Source organism: Poeciliopsis prolifica, unplaced genomic scaffold, assembly GCF_027474105.1.
Source record: "Poeciliopsis prolifica strain line A6 unplaced genomic scaffold, Auburn_PproV2 SCAFFOLD003, whole genome shotgun sequence".
In the NCBI taxonomy this organism is placed as follows: Eukaryota; Metazoa; Chordata; class Actinopteri; order Cyprinodontiformes; family Poeciliidae; genus Poeciliopsis; species Poeciliopsis prolifica.
The window spans coordinates 5,850,211-5,867,057 of record NW_026562378.1 but is presented as its reverse complement, the minus strand read 5'-3'; the positions used below and the strand labels follow the sequence as shown (position 1 = coordinate 5,867,057).

Genomic DNA, 16,847 nt, shown 5'->3' with positions numbered 1-16,847 from the left:
GTAGGAGGGAAAAGCCCCACCGGGGGTCAAATACGTGACCGGGCGTCCAATGCTGGAGGCTGTTACTGGCGTCTCCTCCCCTCCTCCGCGGCTGTCGGTCGGTCGGTCGGTCTGTCTCCAGCTGCGCTCCGTTCGTCAAAGGTAAAGCGACCATTTCGCGTGGACCGTGGGATTCACGCCACGCTGTTTGTTAACGTGGGTTTCACTAACCGGCCCGCGCGCGAACAATAAGCCAACTCCGCGTGCTCGAGTTTATTTATATTTTTTTTTAACTTCAGTCTTGCGAGTTTTTCTGTTTTTTTCCCTCCCAGCTGAAAATTCGCGCCTTTCCTATAAACCGTGTTGTCGCGTGTCTTTTTATTATTTGTCGCGTGTCTGCTCCAAGAGTTGTTTTTCATCCGTGACGTAAGAGCTGACGTTTCAAACAAAACAAAACCGCTGCGGCCGACGCTGTTACAGTTTAAGCCGGAAATGTTGCTCTGCAGCTTTTAAATGCTCTCAGTGCTTGAAACGTCGACGTTTGGTGACGTTGCGACGACCCCAGTCAACTTTGCTGGTTCCTTTAGGGCTTGCATCTGAAAAGTGCGGCGTGCACATGTTCGCACGTTTCCAACTCCCACCCCCACCACCTCCCCGCAGTTGCATAAGAAGCCGTCTGACTTCGATGGATTTATCACTTATATCGATAAAAGAAGACGCAACAGATCAGACTCACGTCCTTTTTAACTCTCGTTCGAAACGTGGGACAGTTGACTGCAGTGTGCCGTTAGCTCAGCGACATTCTGTCACACTGGGCATGCATGTGGTGACAGTGGGAAGGAACTCTCCCGGTAAACATTGACGATCATCCAGTGGAAAGTGACTCTTCTGGAGCTGCCATTTGAGCGGCAGGGTTGAACAGACAGCCTCACAAAACACCTAAGGAACAAAGGAGACGGGTCAGGAAGAAACTTGTGAAGAAGTTTAAAGCAAGATCCTTAATTTTATTATTTCTTTTAATTATTATTCCCTGTTAAAGGAAGGCTTTGCTTTAGCTCTGTATAAATCACACACGTTTGTTCTTTGACATCTTCTTCATGTCCTCCACTCTGAACAGAAAGATGCCCCCCGCTGCTGCAGACGAGTTGGGTCCCACGCCCGTGGACGGGGGCTGGGGCTGGATGGTGGTGCTCGGCGCCCACATTTCCATCGGATTCGCTTATACCACTCCCAAAGCCCTGTCCATTTTCTTCAGGCCGATCAAAGAAGACTTGGGGGCCAGCTACAGTGAAATAGCCTGGATTTCCTCCATCATGCTGGCCGTAATGTATGCAGGCGGTGAGTTTTCATCGCTGTCCAAACAGAGAAATGATTACGGCTATCAGGATGGTCAACAAACGAGTTCAAAAGACTTAATCATGGAACATGAGGTGTAACAAACTCCTGCCCTTCTGAAACATGTTTCTACTGCGCTGAGGCGGGATTAGGGGTTAAAATGGACAAGCAGAAATGTCTGCCGTCCATTTTCTGATGGAGCTTTAGAAAATAAACCCCGACATGTCACAGTAAAGCTTCAATTCCTCCTTGAAAAAAATCTTTTTCTTCACAAAGAGAGTGACCAGTGTGTCGTCTCATTTCTACAGACAGATAATGGATAAATTGGCTTCACATGAGCGGCTTCGCCCATTGACGTAGCTTTAGAGGGGCTAATGGGAGGAGTGTTGCCAGTGTGATTTAGTCACCTGACCCAAATTCAAAACTCATTAGGAATATGCCCTTTTTCTCATTTATCTTATCCTACATTCAGGGAGACATTAATATTTTTTGCAGGTTTTTTTTTCTTTTTTTTTCTGTTTTTACATTAAAATGACTTCTCTGATCCCAGAAGTTCGTTTCCCTCCGTCTCATTCTACTGGCAGTTGGCAAAGAGATGATTTTGCGAAAGTTTAGTCCGATTTGACGTCAGACATTTAGAAAAAGGGTTAAGTGCCTTTTTACGAAGCGCTTGTGAATGTGTGGTCTCAAGTGCCATGAGACCATTGTAGCCAGTCCTCCTCCACGTTGCTGGACCACTCTGTGGCTATTCCTGTAAATTTACTGCAGATGCTCTTCTCCTCCACTGCTGTACACACTTGTATGTAAATGCGAAAGCAGTCCGCTACAACGTGTGCCAATCATGTAGCCAATCTTTGATCACAACGGTATTGTGCAGTAATCACTCTCATTATTCGGTTTGACTTATTTGCCGCTATGTGTGTCGTGTCCCTCCTCTCGGCCATTTGTGTTCTTATAATTGTTACGGGTTGTCCAGTCTCCTGCCTGAGCCAAATATAGGCTGTCGTGTTGTTAATTTAATAACACGACAAGGGAAAATGTGCTTCTTTTTTTTTTTCTTTTCCAACCCGGTTGTCAAACAAAACCGCCTCTGACACGACAGAGCAACCAGACCCACCAAACTGTTTCCCTGAGCTGCCAGGGTAAGGCCCAAAAAGAAAACAAAAAACCTGCATCTCGTTTCAATCTGTGGGGATTTGGATCACGGGTCGGTGACAGAAAATGTGACTAAATCAAAGTCTTGTGGAGGCTTCACACGAGCTCATCGGTGGCCGCGTTCAAGGTGACAGGAAAGCGGGGCATGTAATCTACCTGCGCTCAGCTCAGGGAGGCCTAAGCGGTGAAATATGCCGCTCCGCCGTGGCTCAGGCACAGGACTTTATCATATTGTCCTTGGCGAGGCTTCGGCAATGTCACCCAGCGGAGGAGAGGGACAGTGGGATATATCAGAGGAAGGTTCAGCACACTGGGGTCCAACACCGGGTCCCCATGGGAGAGACATGACAGCCTCTTCAGAAAACCTCTGACTCAAGGAGTCTGAATGATAAACCCATAATGGAAACGGAAATGGTTGCAGAAAGAGAGATGGTCTGCGGGGACGCGGCTGCACTGAGAATGATGAGCTATCTTTGACCCCTGCTGGCACCTCCTTAATGGTGAAAAACATGCCACAGTGTGGATATTTTCACGTACGGTAAATAGAGTTTGGGAAGGATTCGTTTTGAAGATCACACGGAGAGAGTTTTCTTTTTCAGTCTTCACTCACATTTATGGAAACGAAGGGCCGTTTTAGGGAGCTGTATTTGAGCTGTGATTTAAACATCATCGATCGATCAATGAATGAAGCTTTGCTTACGCGACGCTTTCCTTCTCACACATTCAAATCGAACACAAGTAGTTTAAAAAAAGAATTCACTGATCATCAATCAGTTCATTCAGTGTGACCTTGAATGTTAAAGCAGTTGCAGATTACAAAGATTTTCTGATGTTTAAATGTTTCCTTTTGCTTGACTTGTATTTAGAACTACCACTGGTGTCACTCATCACTAAGCTCATCAGTAAAAGAACTGTATTATTAATTGGAGTAATTAATTGGAAATTTGATCTTTACATATCATATATTAGCACAATACTTTGTGGCGTTATTATGATAATAAAAAATATTTATTTGCACCTTTTTTTAGCTAATTATTTCTGCCAGGCTTCATCAGGCACCAGTCAGACGAAGGTAGGTCAACTGAATGAAGCAGCTATAAATCTAAAACATGCATTTTGTCAGAATGATTTGATTGAGCGGAATAGTTTGGTGTGTATTTTGCTGAATCCCGGTAAGATGAATGTGCAGCTTGCCCTTACCATAGACTAGCGGTGCAAAATCACGCTTTCAGACAAGGTTATGATGACGGAAAGGTTGACGGGATATGAAAGATTGTTCACTTGCTGATAGATCTCTAAACAAAGCGCTGTGCAATATCAGAGGAAAATGTAATGAGTCACTGGACTGTTTGTTTTTTACTAAGGGAGGTTTTCCACCATCTTAGTCTGAAGTTCTTTCACCCGTTGTTTAGGTACATGAATTAATTTCCAACTCGTCTAGAAATAGATGAGGCAGCTCGATCCTTTTGAAGTGACCGGGGCAGGTTAATGTTCTGACATGGACGCTTTCTCCAAACTTTTTGAGATGCCACCTGTGGGGAAAAAAAGCATTGCAAAAAGATATTTTGTCTGCTTGCAGAGTCATCACCAGCTTTCTGCAGACGGTATTCTTCCAAATGCAATCTCTCCCAACGGGGAGTAAAACATGCTGGGGAAAACAACAGTCTGAAGACCACATGTCTCTCTCATTCATTCACAATTACGCTTCATTTCGTGTCGGCCTGTCACATGAAGTATACTTTGGAATTTTGGGTTTTGACTTGACAAAGAAATGCAATGAAAGACTAACCCAGTTATTGTTTCCCCCTCCTCTTTTCCAGGTCCAGTGAGCAGCGTGTTGGTCCGTCGCTTCGGAAGTCGACCAGTGGTCATGATGGGCGGACTGATGTGTGGGGTTTCTATGGTAACAGCCTCATTTGGGAGCTCCATCATTTACCTCTACCTTTGCATTGGCATCATTGGAGGTATAGTTGAGTTTTTGTATTTTGCAGCGTCATAAATGTGATTATTTTGGCTGCTTTTTGTAACGACTTAACTGCCTGGATGTTGTTCGACAAGATTTATTTAACTTATTTTGAGATCCAAAGCGCTTTCTCTTGCCATTTTGCAAAAACTCTTCCTGTTCTCGATGGACTATTCGCTTGGAGGCAGAGGAATTTCCAGAGTTATTTATTTATTTTCGTTTTGTATTTGCTAAGAAGCTCTTGATGCAGAGCTGCCTCCACCGATTTGGCCTCTGTGCCATTTGTTCCTGGGCTTTGGGCATCTGCCTCAGCTCCTGAGGTGCAGTTCGAGCGGCAAGAGAACCAGCGCCATGACAGTAATTAAGACAGAACTAGCTCTGATCCCAGAGAGCATAGGCTTTAATCGGCCTCCGTCGCCTTCCTGCAGTCTCCAATCACGGGCGTCGCATGGGGGCCCGCCGTCACCCTACGAGGCTCATTACTCCGCCGAAGGCTCCTATGAAGCATTAATAGTCCCAGCAAGTGGCTAAGCTGTGTCCTGTGCCCAGGGGCACGACTTTGTTCCCTTGAGCCCTTGGATAGTGACAAAATGGCATCATTCAGCTTTATCTAGCAAAGGTAACTAAACAGACAATCATTTACTGCAAAAAGCTTAAGGCTTTCTCATTCCCCCCCCCTCTTACTCTCACATTCTTTCTACCCGTTGAGATTCAGCAAAGACAATAGGCGGTGCCTGCAAACAGACGTTGATTTTGAGTCAGATAGACGGCAACAAATGTCGTTCTTTACTTCCTAATCATCTGTACCTCAAAGACCTCTTGGCACCAGGTACAGGCTCGTATGAAATTCACAAAATATGATGATCTTGAGTAAAAATGTCTGCTGCACACAGAAATGTACAACACCATGTGATCATTGTCCAATAGAAAGACAGCTAGTTTTCCTGCTGCAGCTAAAATTATGATAAACCAAAAATAATGTGATTATTTCAGTCAGCTTAATTCTTCAAAACCTTTGTTACCATCAATGCCTACATCCTACATAATGTGTTTAACCATGTAATTTTTTTTTCACAAAAATTTGTCGTCATATTAGTTTAACTCTAATGTAAATTATATCAACATCACCATTCTTGTTTTCCCTGTTTTAGTTAATATCTTCTGCATCGCGTTGTTTAAAGTCCACAGCCTAAGAGGGATATTGTAAATAGTTACATTGGTTATTATTATTGAAGTTAAGCATTAAGTGTATGTATGCGTAGGTTATCATTGTGAAGGCTTAGATGAAGTTGTCTCAGTATATCTGCTGTATTGACGTCATAAAACAGACACTCGCCTAAACGGACCTTGTTCCTGTAAATGTTAAAAAAAAATTAAAAAACGCACTACAAACTAAATATTATTAATACAAAATTTTACTAACCAGACACAGTTTCACCACTGCGTCAAAGTTAGTTTACAAAAAATAATGAGTTTGAGCAACTTAGACCAGACCAGAGCAGCAAATTGACATTGGAAGGAGAAAATCTAGCACCGCAACCATGTAGCTGTAGCTCTTCATCTTCCTTAAATTAAGGCGCCATTAAATTAATATGTCCAGAGCAGAAGGTAGGAGAGTGAACGTATTACCCAGGCTACCTAATTTATTTCTACTTAAATGGAGAAATTATTTCTGAAATAATTCCAGCATTCTGTAATGAGATTTTATCCTGCAAAACTGAAATGAGATGAAACCTAAATGGACATGGAGTACAATCAGTTCTGATTTAATTTAGGAAAGGACCCTCTAGAGTTTAGCTTCATCACAACTTTTCCTTCTTAAGCATTTTAAATGTGACTCTCTTTTATTTATTTATTTTTCATCCCTCCCCCCTACCATCTTTCTTGCATACAGGCTGGGGTCTCTGCTTCAACCTGAACGCGTCTCTCACCATCATCAGTAAATATTTCCTCGCCAAGCGACCGCTGGCCAACGGCCTTGCCATGGCCGGCAGTCCGGTGTTCCTCTGCGTCCTGGCCCCACTCAACCAGTATCTCTTAGGACACTTTGGCTGGAGAGGAAGCCTGCTTATCCTCGGGGGTATGATGTTGAACTGCTGCGTTGCGGGGGCCGTAATGAGACCCGTCGCTCGGCAGTCCACCCCACCGAAGGAGGTGGACCAGCCGAACAACACAAAGTCGAAAGGGAGCCGCCTGGACAAAGTGAAGACCTTTGTGGATCTGTCGTTCTTCAAGAATCCGGGCTTTGTCATTTACCTCGTTGGAAACGTGATGTTCATCTTTGGCGCCTACGCGCCCATCGTGTTTTTGTCAGCGTACGCAGTCAGCCGAGGCGTGGAGGAGTACTCTGCCGCCTATCTGCTCTCCATCATGGGCTTCGTCGACATGTTTGTCAGGCCTCTCACGGGGCTGGTGGCCAACAGCAGGTGGGTCAGGCCGAGGATCCAGTTCCTCTTCAGTTTCGCCATGGTCTTCAACGGCACGTTCCACCTCCTCTGCCCCCTGATGAGCACCTACCCGCTGTTGGTGGCCTACGCCGTGTTCTTCGGAGTGGGCTTTGGGATGGTTTTCGCACTGATATTTGAATGCCTCATGGACCTGATGGGGAACCAGCGCTTCCCCAGTGCCGTTGGACTGGTGACCATCATAGAGTGCTTCCCCATGCTTTTGGGACCGCCGGCTGCAGGTAACGTGCCCTCAATGTGATTTGTCTGTGCTCCTTTGCATTCGTGCTGAAACGCATCTCAGCCATGTGTACAAATCTCAACTCTCCTGCAACTCAACTCTCAGATCGCTGCAGCCAAATGTTGCAATATTTGGCTGCAGCAACATAGACCGAAGGGCGAGTCGACGATGTAAAGTCAGATGAATCTGTGTGGGCTGTGGCTCGTTTGGAAGCAAGCTACTTCCAAACATGCAAGACCCAAGTGTTTAAACCTTAAGTGTTGTTTGTATGAAAGGCCCAGTTTGTTAAGGGTCTCATTGTGTCCACAAACGTTGGCCGCTTGGACCTCACTCTCAGTTGAATTGCACACATCTCTCATTACAGCCCAGCAGAGGGCGATAATGGGCTGATTTGTCAACCGTTTAATCGGAAAAGGAGGAGAGAAAGAAAAGAACTCAAAGGAATGACATTTCCTACTAGTATGCAAATCCACTTTTTGTGTGCTTATCTGTAAATTATCTAAACTAGAAAAATATCAGATGACCCCCCCCCCACGCTCCAATATCTACGTTTTTCTTCTTTCGCTCATACAGTACCACGTATGACTGAAACTACTAACAGTGTAAACTATACCAGCCAGTTTTAATGTCTTGCTTAGATATTTACTTTTTTATTTCGAACAAAATATTCAAAGACATTTGTAAGGTAACAGAATAAGGCAAAAGTTCAGATGTTTCTGATGTGACCAAGGATAGTTCTTGACTTTGTTGCAGAATGTTCACTGTGCGCAATGTTTAGTTTTTGCAGCGGCTTCTATTATCCTCCGCTTAGATTGTTTTCCGTTTTGTTTCAGTGTCATTCGAAATCTAGTGGTGTTCTCCTGGAGCTCCACCGGTGCAGCGTTAGCAGCTAAATCTGTTGAAGAGATGCACGTACTTTCTCGGTCGTAATTGTTATTGATAAAATATCACTCCTTAGAAAACGAAGCGGTCATTTAGAAGATGCTCAGTTCGATGAAAATGGAAAGATGAGGGTTTTCGACAGGTAAACTTTCCCTCCGCTTTTCGCTAAAGTGAAAAGTTTCGACTGGGAGCGACCCCTTTCCGAGGGGCCCCTTTTAATGGGGCCAAATAAGGGCCTCCTTGCTTGTGTAACATTCTCCTCCAGAGGGCACAATCGTTATGTATCCCGTATCTGCTTGTTACTGCTCCTCCGAACCCTCAGGTCAAGCCAATTAGGAGGAAGTGAGGTAAGTGAGGGTAATTAGTCTTTTGCGTTGGGTGTTTAATGATGCTCAGTTCAAACTCTCGTCATTAAAGTCCTGTACCTGGGCCATAATTAGGCTGCGAAGGCACTAAAAAAAAAAAAAAAAGAGAGAAAGGGGTGACTATGCCAGATGGACATAATTACTGTTCAGCCAATAAAGGATTGTCTTAATGAGGGTGGTGGTCATCTGAGCACCGGCACCAGATGAGTGCTATCAATCAGATAATGCATTGAGAGGCAGAATGAAAAATGACCCCTCACGGTGCAAACGCATACACAAATATTACGCCCATCATCATCTGCTGCAAAGCTGGAACGTGATGAGAGAAACCTCTTTCATGGTCCTTTCACCCTAAAATGCTCTTTCAGTGTGATGGGTTCTGGAATGTGGTAGTTAGTGAGTTTGTCTGAAAAGTTCATATAAAAGAGTTGATTTTTTAAGCATGTCATCTATAGTGTGATATGTTAAAGCAGGATTCTTGCAAACGTCTCCATATTTAATTATTTTCCCTCAGTTTCTGCCTTCCAGTCTCTTTCGATTGCATTTCCAAGGTGGAAATACAAAACGGATGGATATCCGTGTTCGTCCACATTGACGAACGTGGATTTCTCCATCTTTTTCCGTCACTACCTTTTCCATCTTTTGACGAAGGCGACCCAGACCCTTTGGTTTCTGGAAACCTGGAGCTTTAAGTCGAGTCTGAAGCACATCAGTCATCTTTCTGCAGAGCCTTTCTGCGTATTTATGTTGCGGAGAATGGCCTTCGCTTCTGCTGTCCAAATTGTCTTCCTAGAAAAACAGGAGAGCCAGAAAGCATTAGGGTTAGGGTAATCCTAACCCTATGCCTCACTCATTTCCTTCTGCACACGCATATAAGTGTCCAAATCCAAGTTCCTGCTCACTCTGAGTTGTAATAAAGTGCTTAAACTGTGTTGACTTGGAATTTGCATGTTTCTGTTCCAGGGTTACTGGTGGACATCTTTGACGACTACAAGTACCTTTTCTTCATGTGTGGAGGAGTGATCACGACCGGCGGGCTCTTCCTCTTCGTCATGAACGTCTACAACTACAACAGGCTAGAGAAAGCGAACAGAGGAAAAGAAACGGAGCAGGACCAGAACACCGTGGAGAAGCAGGAGCAAGCGAGCAGCTCAGAGGCTCGGATGGAACTGATGGACTCTGAGGTGAAGGAGGCGAACACGGCCCGACCAGAACCACAGCCCAAAGAAGAAACTTGTTAAACCAGTGATGGTAATGCTCACAGTTGGGTAGTAACTAGCTACATTTACTCAATTACATTTAGTTGAGTAACTTTTTTGAAAAAAACAAACAGCAAATAAAAAAAATACAATTTTAGGAGTGCTTTTACTACGCTTCACTTTTTACTTTTACTTGAGTAACTTTATTATGAAGTATCATTACTCTTACTTGAGTAAAATTTCTGGAAACAAACAAACATGTTTTAACCAAAAATTCACCAGACAGACACACAACTTTAACTTTATGTTAAAGTTTCGTATGTTTTTTTATATGAATGTTGGTCATTTTCATCCTTAAAATACCCCCACAAAAAATCCACATATCTTTATATTTTGGTTCGTCTGAAAACATGATTTTCAAACAATAAATGACTGATCATGCAATTTGTCACACACTATGTGAGTAGAGTTTTTACCAAATACTGTTTTTACTTTTAATTAACCGGACGGCTACTTTGTACTTTTAATTGAGTGAGTGTATTTTGCATCAGTGCTGCTCTTTTGGTGATGCTGTATAGTGTAATTCATGCTTTACTCTCAGCAGCATTATCTCAAACTTTGGAGACGTCGAGCCTTTAACATGCCAGTTCTCTGGAGGTTTTGCTGAAGTTGAGCTTTGTGTCCCCTCAAATTTATATCACCTTTGTGAAAAACTAAAACTGAACATGCGCTCTAAATGAACGAGTGAATTTTGTTCGAAACTGTTATTTGATATTTTACCCACTGATTAATTGAAAGGCTGCGTTTTCCCCACATTTCCATGTTTGTCTGATCTTTGCGACGGGATCCAGCCAGTTTCTCTGTTTCTGTAGAATTTGTTTACAGCCATCGACTGAGCCTGTTACGAAGATACCTCAAGACGACAGCCGTGTTTGGAGGAACCTGATGGGTTTTTGAAGTAAAGAGGGGAGATGTGATGTCAACAGGTTTTACAATATTTTATGGTTTTTATTTTCCTATCTTAAATTGAAGTGTTTTTGTTTTTTTGGGGGGAGAGGGGGAGTTCTGTCTGGAACATAAAGCCACATTTTGTTGTCCTGTTACATGTGAGGCAGTGAGAATGAATATGTTTTAAAACAAAATACTGTTAGGCTTTTAACACAATTCACTAAATACTGGAGAAACATTTACATAATTCACAGAATTGTAAAAAAAAGAAGAAAAAAAGACTAACACTAAGTACTGGTGGCAGCATCAACATGATGCGCTAAAAGCTCGACGTCTTGCATGACCCGAGTAACATCCCAGTCCAGACAGAGTCCCTGCCCAACATGGCGGGTCACTCATACAGTCTGACGCAGCGTTTCATTATTCCATGTTTATCAGCGTGTCAGGGTTTCTCCTGTTGGTGCATCTCAGGACCACAGCAGGCTGAGCCAAGCTTTATGTGTGATTTTTAAGGTGTATGTGAAATACTAGCAAATTTTAGCTTTCATCTTGAAGTGTATTGCAAAATTAGTTGCGTGTGTGTTTTTTATTATTATTTTACAATTCCTAGAATTAAAAAGATTTATTAGGGCAATAAAAATGAATATCTTCAGTCCATGCAACCTTTCGAGATGGTAAACGCGAGTTAGCTAATGCCATTTTGCACAAATGAGGGAGTTTTATGCTGTTCATCAGGAAAATGTGCATTTAGACATTCCTAAATCTGCAATGCTGTAAAATAGAAGAAAAAGATTTTTAATGTTCTTGCTTTTTTTTTTTTTTTGTCTCACTTAAATATTTTAGATCATCAAAGAAGTTTCATTATCAGAGGAAAAAAACCTTTGTAAGTAATTGTTTTTTAAATCAAAACAATGATTTCACTGCTTTGAAAAGTGAAGGAAAGGGTAAGAAGAACAGCTGCCCCGCTGGAAAAAAGTAATTGTCCTCTAAACCCAACAACTGCTACTGAGCTTTTTGTACCAGCTGGCAAAAGTATTTTTACATTGCTGCAGAGAAATTGTTCTTTGCAGACATGTTTTAATTTCACAAGATAAGAGGGTTTTTGCAATGTTCAGAATGTAGGGAGGTAAATTCCTGCTTTCACGTGGCTATGATGGTTTGGTGGAAGAATAATATTTTCTCTGGTTATTTATCTGCTGTCAAAATATGTTTAATGATCTGAAACGAAGTTGGGCAAAAAAAAAAAAATCTGTAAAGGTGCAAATACTTTTTACAGCACTCTGCTCCAGTGTTTCAGTTAAGATGCCAGCTTTTCTATTGTTTCATAATCCCTAAAGACATTTTCACACCTGTCCAGTTTTTGTATCCACTGTTAACCCTAATAAATCAGTTGTTTGAATCTCTGCTCTCGATGCCCTTTCTCTTTCATAAACCCCGTCGTTCACGAACGGCGTCGGGATGCTGCCCCCTCCCTGCGCCTTGCGCCGTCGGAGACGGATGAGAAGGGAGCGCGTTGTCGCTCCGCGCGTTCGTTCGCCCGGCTCGCCAAATGACACTGGGACGCGTGAGAAATGCCATCGGATCGAGACCCCGGCGCCCGAGCTTCTCGGCGTCGGGCGACTCCGTCCAATTTTTCATGACAATTAGAAGACCGGGGAACAAGTTTGGAAATGTCAGCAGCTTAAGGGTGCGGGCGCCTAATGAAGCGAGGCCCCCACGTTCCAGGCGAGCGCTCGGCGCTGCGTGCGGCCTCACACACATCAGCAAATCATTGGGCCAATAAATTAGACCGGCAGCAGTGGCAAACACACACAACTTTTTTTTTTTGGGTCTATTTCCTGTACTTTTGCACAAGGTCTTTGGACATGACAAGGTGGAAAGATACCCCTGAGACAAAGCTGCGGACGCCGCGGCCAGAGGTCCGTCATTATTATATTCCATCTCACCTCCTGTTTCCGCCCCTCTGGCCCGCTGACCCTCCTCCTCTGCCGGCGCAGAGTTTGCTCCGTGACTGCTGTCCTCCCTGCTTAGAGATAAAAAAAAAAAAAAAAAACAACAACTTGCGCCTCTCCAGAGGGCCGGGAAGAAGATCGGGTCAAACAATGTAGAGCGACAGAAACATCAGCCGTTGTGAATAACAAACCGTAAGGTTGCCTATTGCGGCGCTCCGCTTGTGTAGAAATGTCAGCGCTGCCGCAGAGGCGTGAAGGTCGCCTCTGATGGCCACAAGTCGCAGGAAATTTCCATCCCAGATGACTTCTCAGGAGGAAGGAACAAAACCTTCCATGTGTAAGCAAACCGTGGAATGCTGAGGTAAAAAAACATGAGGAGACCACTGATTTCACGCTTTGTAGGTGTATGTTTGAGTAACATGAAGGTTGTTCTTTTCCTCTATGAACTACTGGCAAAATGTCTCTGAAATTCCAAGCAAAAATTTAGTATTTATTTGCAGAAAATGAGAAACGGTCAAAATAATGAAAAAGATGCAGCGCTTTCAGACCACAAATTATGCAAAGAAAACAAGTTCATAATGACTTCGAAACGACAACGATGATGTTTTCACTCGGGAAGAGTTCAGAGGTCAATATTTGGTGGAGTAACCAGGTGGTTTTCGATGGGGTTCAGTGCAGTGGGCTCTTTGTTGCAATGTGAAAGATCAACACCAAGTCGTATAAACGGACATCTGAAAAGTGTGGCTGGCATATGAGTTAACCCCCCACAATTTTGCAACAACACGTCATGCATCTCTAGAGTGACGGTCACCAGAAGTGTCTTAATGGGATCAGACAGCAGCCAATCAGAGGACGGCGACGTCTTCCTCCTTCCCTAGCGCCACAATTTTTCCACTCGTTTTTGCAAGAACAAGAGATTTTAAAGAGTTGCATAAACTAGATCTGCAAGTTTTGCATTTTACAGCGCTGAACATATTGTCAGATGACAAAATTACATTTTTCATATTTTGAAGTCCGTAATGTTCCAAAATCAATGCTTGAGGGACTTATGTTTAGTTGTTACAGTGTTTTTTGAGATCTATGTTTTTATTAGGTGTTAATGTTCTAATTTCTTTCAGTTTGTACAGAAACAGGTTTTCAATAAGTAGACACTGGACTGTCGGTTCAAAACCTGACAGAGATAATTATGTGAGTTGGTCAATAAAATCAAATCTATATTTTATTCCAAAACACCCCAGCTCTATTAATATGTATTTGTTCTATTTTATGTCTATGTAAACCATAAGTCTGTTCAATCTATTTGAACAGACAAAACTCTGGTCACATGAGACCAAAATTCAAATATGTAGACTACTTTCAAATCACTGTTTGGTAACATCACACATGACTGAACACACCTTGAATTAGTATGATAATGGCAGCATGGCTCTGTGTGGTGGGTCTGTTTTTTTCCCCTCCAGTAGCTATTAGCCAATCAGCAAAATGTTGATTGATCCTGGAAGAAACCTGTGAGACGTGATGCTGAGCTCTGTCACGTTCAACCCTTGTGAACTGCGTTGAAGTTCGTGGTTGCGAAACTTGATTTGCCTCCAAAAGTGACAAAAGCACGGCCGAGTGAGATCAGTGGCTGAAACAAAGCGCGTGTCTTTCGAGGAGAGAGGGAGTCTCTTCCTCGCCTCTTGACGAGGACTGGAATTAAAACGTAACGACGCTTGCTAACCGCGAGTGACGGGTCTCCGTTTGCTGTCGTCTCTCCCGTGTGAAGAAGCTCCCGCACTGGGAGAAGGTGTCTGTAATTGGTTATCACTCTTCATGAAAGCGTTCCCGCCTGCCGAGCTCTCACAACACGCCGCCTAAAGAAGCAGAGAGAGCAGAGACCGGCGTCTCTGTGTTGATTATCAGCCCCTTCCCCTGACCTTTAGATCTGTGCGAATCTGAGCTCTGCTGTTTACAAAAGGAGGTGGTGGAGGTGAAGGCTGGGTGGTGGTGGCAGTGGTGTGGAGGTCTGACCTGATGAATCTGAAGTGGTCTTACACAAGCAAAGAGCTGGGGACAAGTAAAAGAGGAAAGAATGCGGTCCCAGAGGGCTCAGAGAGCACCGGCATCTATCAGCAGAGGAAATTGAAGGGGACATTTCAGAGCGGCAGAGATTATGTCGAGCTGCAGAGTTGAGAAAGTGAGTGCTGCCAAACGCAACGCCTTCCCTGCAGGATTGACATCGGGCAAACGGAGGACCGTAGAAGCAGGGAGACGTCTGCGTGCGTACAGAACCTATTTCTTTGAGCAGCCAACAGAGTTTGGAAAGGGAGATGTTTGCTCTGTCAGTGTTCGTCCTGAGATAATGTTGTCGATCAGCGCCTCGTTTGATCCGGTATCGAAACGGCGCTTTGCAAAGAAGACCTTTGCAACGTGCCGTTCATCGAGTCACACGTGTAATTACAGTCATGTGAAAACTCGTGTGTGAACGTCCAAATATGTTGAAAAAACGTCAAATATTGTAAACAAACCATAAAAAAGACCTTTTTAAAAATGTTATGTAAAAATGTTCGTAAAGGATTTTCAACTTCTGTTGAGGAAACCCCAGTTTTTATTCTTACTCAAAATGGCTGAAATAACATTAGAGCCACGGTAAATCTGGTAAAGGTATCAAAGGAGGTCTTTACAAGAATTTGAAATCTGCATGGAAAATAATTTAGGTAAAGAGGTTTGAAAACATCAGCGAAGGTCAGAACCACAGGAAGCTACAAGACGACTCCACACCCCTGATGGAACCTGCAGGAGGACCTGGCAAGTTTGTCATCAATGAATCCACTTTGACTTCGACCATGTGTCAGAGGATGGAGCAGGAAAACAGGAGACCAGCAGGAAAGACTTAAAGTGTCAACAGAACTAAACTCTACGACGTGACAATGACCCCAAATGTACCAGCAAACCCATGAAGAACTTTCTAAGAAACAAGAAATAGAAAGTTCTGGGTTCACCTTTTTATGATGGTACATTCTTATGACTTGTTTGGTTACCAAAATGCAACTAATTTACAACAGCCTCCCTGACGGAAATGCTATCGTCTTTGCATATTGTTGTTACAGTGTTGACCCGGAAAGTATTTATTCCAAATTTTAGACACAAGACAGAGTTATTCCAAAGCGGATCCGGTTCATGGTCCTCCCCCTCAAAGCCACAACTCCCTCATAGACAAAGTAAAGAAAAAACTGAAACAGAAATAAGGAAACAGCATGACCACCTTTATGTTCAGACGACACCTGGTTTCACATCAGTAAATTTTGAAGTACAAGATGACCCCTAACCTTTGAAGCCTTGCATGGGGGACCACCCGCTTTACATCCAGTGTCCAAGATAGCAGATGATTAATCTTTGGAAGCAGTGCTCTACAATGCTTTAACTATTTCCAGTTGTTGTCCAGACACCGTTCATGGATTACCAAGTAGCAAAATATGTTTTTTAAAGCAGCGTTTTAGCTAAACATGGGTTTAGCCATTTTGGTTTATGCATTGTACTCGTGTTGCACTTTGCGTTGCCCTTAATTCCATGTTTGCCGATTTTTCATTCAAAGATTAGTCATGACTGTCTGGTTCCAGTCTGAAAAGAAAGATGAACGCCATGTGAGTGAAGGAACTGATGCAAATGAAAGACCAGAATAAGAACAAAAGGTTAGACCAAGTAAAGAAAAGGGACAGAGAGACATAACAACCCCTTCCATCCATCATCTGTGTCTTTGTCCTGACCACTTATAGGGGAGGTAATGAAAGTAATTTAACGTACATCTATAATTAATATGCTCTCTTTGGGCGGCGTGCTTTGGACGAACAGGTGATGGAGTGTGTTTATTATGAGTGTGTGAGGGAGCTGGCATGACGGGGCACCGGGCCGTGGACGGGGTAATTCAGTAAGCATCATTCCTGCAGCGCCGAGGTCAGATCGGTGCAGCCATGTAGGGCGCCGCTGGGTGCGCATGGAAACTGGGTTTCTGTTCTTTCTCAGTTTTCTTTCCTTTTCCCTCCTCCTCTCTGAGTCTCCTGAAGAGGCAGGGCACGTACCAGTGCCCCGGGCCAGCGTTCTGCTTCTATGTGTCCCTCACTTTCTTCCTCTCCTTTCTCTTACCTCGCGGTCCGCGGCTCCCTCCCTCGGTCGCGCGTATTCCCCCGGTCGGTTTGGTAAATCTCATCTCTGGCTGTCTGTCTGACTTCACCACCTTTCTCTTTATGTCTCCTAATATTCCCCTCTACCCCCTAATTCCCTTCCCTCTCTCCAAGAAAACCCTGAGAGTGCACTTCAGGAATTTCTTTTTGATTTTGAAAAAGAGCAGGAGCCTTTGCGCAAACACAGTTCAAACCGGAGTGCCCTCAGTGCTGTCTCCTTTTGA

General features: G+C 43.7%; 1 protein-coding gene across 3 annotated transcripts; it reads left to right on the top strand.

Annotated features, from left to right (window-relative positions):
- Positions 1–92: 92 nt before the first annotated feature.
- On the top strand, positions 93–11,910 carry LOC129358493 (monocarboxylate transporter 2-like). Of its 3 annotated transcripts, none has more exons than XM_055027583.1 (5): positions 93–141; positions 1,097–1,317; positions 4,290–4,433; positions 6,327–7,118; positions 9,328–11,910. In XM_055027583.1, the coding sequence occupies exons 2-5, from the start codon at positions 1,101–1,103 to the stop codon at positions 9,603–9,605; spliced, it is 1,431 nt and encodes a 476-aa protein (XP_054883558.1). In that variant the 5' UTR covers positions 93–141; positions 1,097–1,100; the 3' UTR covers positions 9,606–11,910. The 3 variants fall into 3 exon arrangements, with proteins under 3 accessions (XP_054883558.1, XP_054883559.1, XP_054883557.1); XM_055027584.1 differs by lacking the exon at positions 93–141 and adding an exon at positions 850–938; XM_055027582.1 differs by lacking the exon at positions 93–141 and having other exon boundaries at positions 1,077–1,317.
- The last annotated feature ends 4,937 nt before the right edge of the window (positions 11,911–16,847 follow it).

Coding starts and splice junctions, on each gene's coding strand:
- LOC129358493 (XM_055027582.1), top strand. CDS start 1,077: ATGTCCTCCACTCTGAACAGAAAGATGCCCCCCGCTGCTGCAGACGAG. Junction 1,318..4,289: donor GGCCGTAATGTATGCAGGCG/GTGAGTTTTCAT, acceptor CCTCTTTTCCAG/GTCCAGTGAGCAGCGTGTTG. Junction 4,434..6,326: donor TTGCATTGGCATCATTGGAG/GTATAGTTGAGT, acceptor TCTTGCATACAG/GCTGGGGTCTCTGCTTCAAC.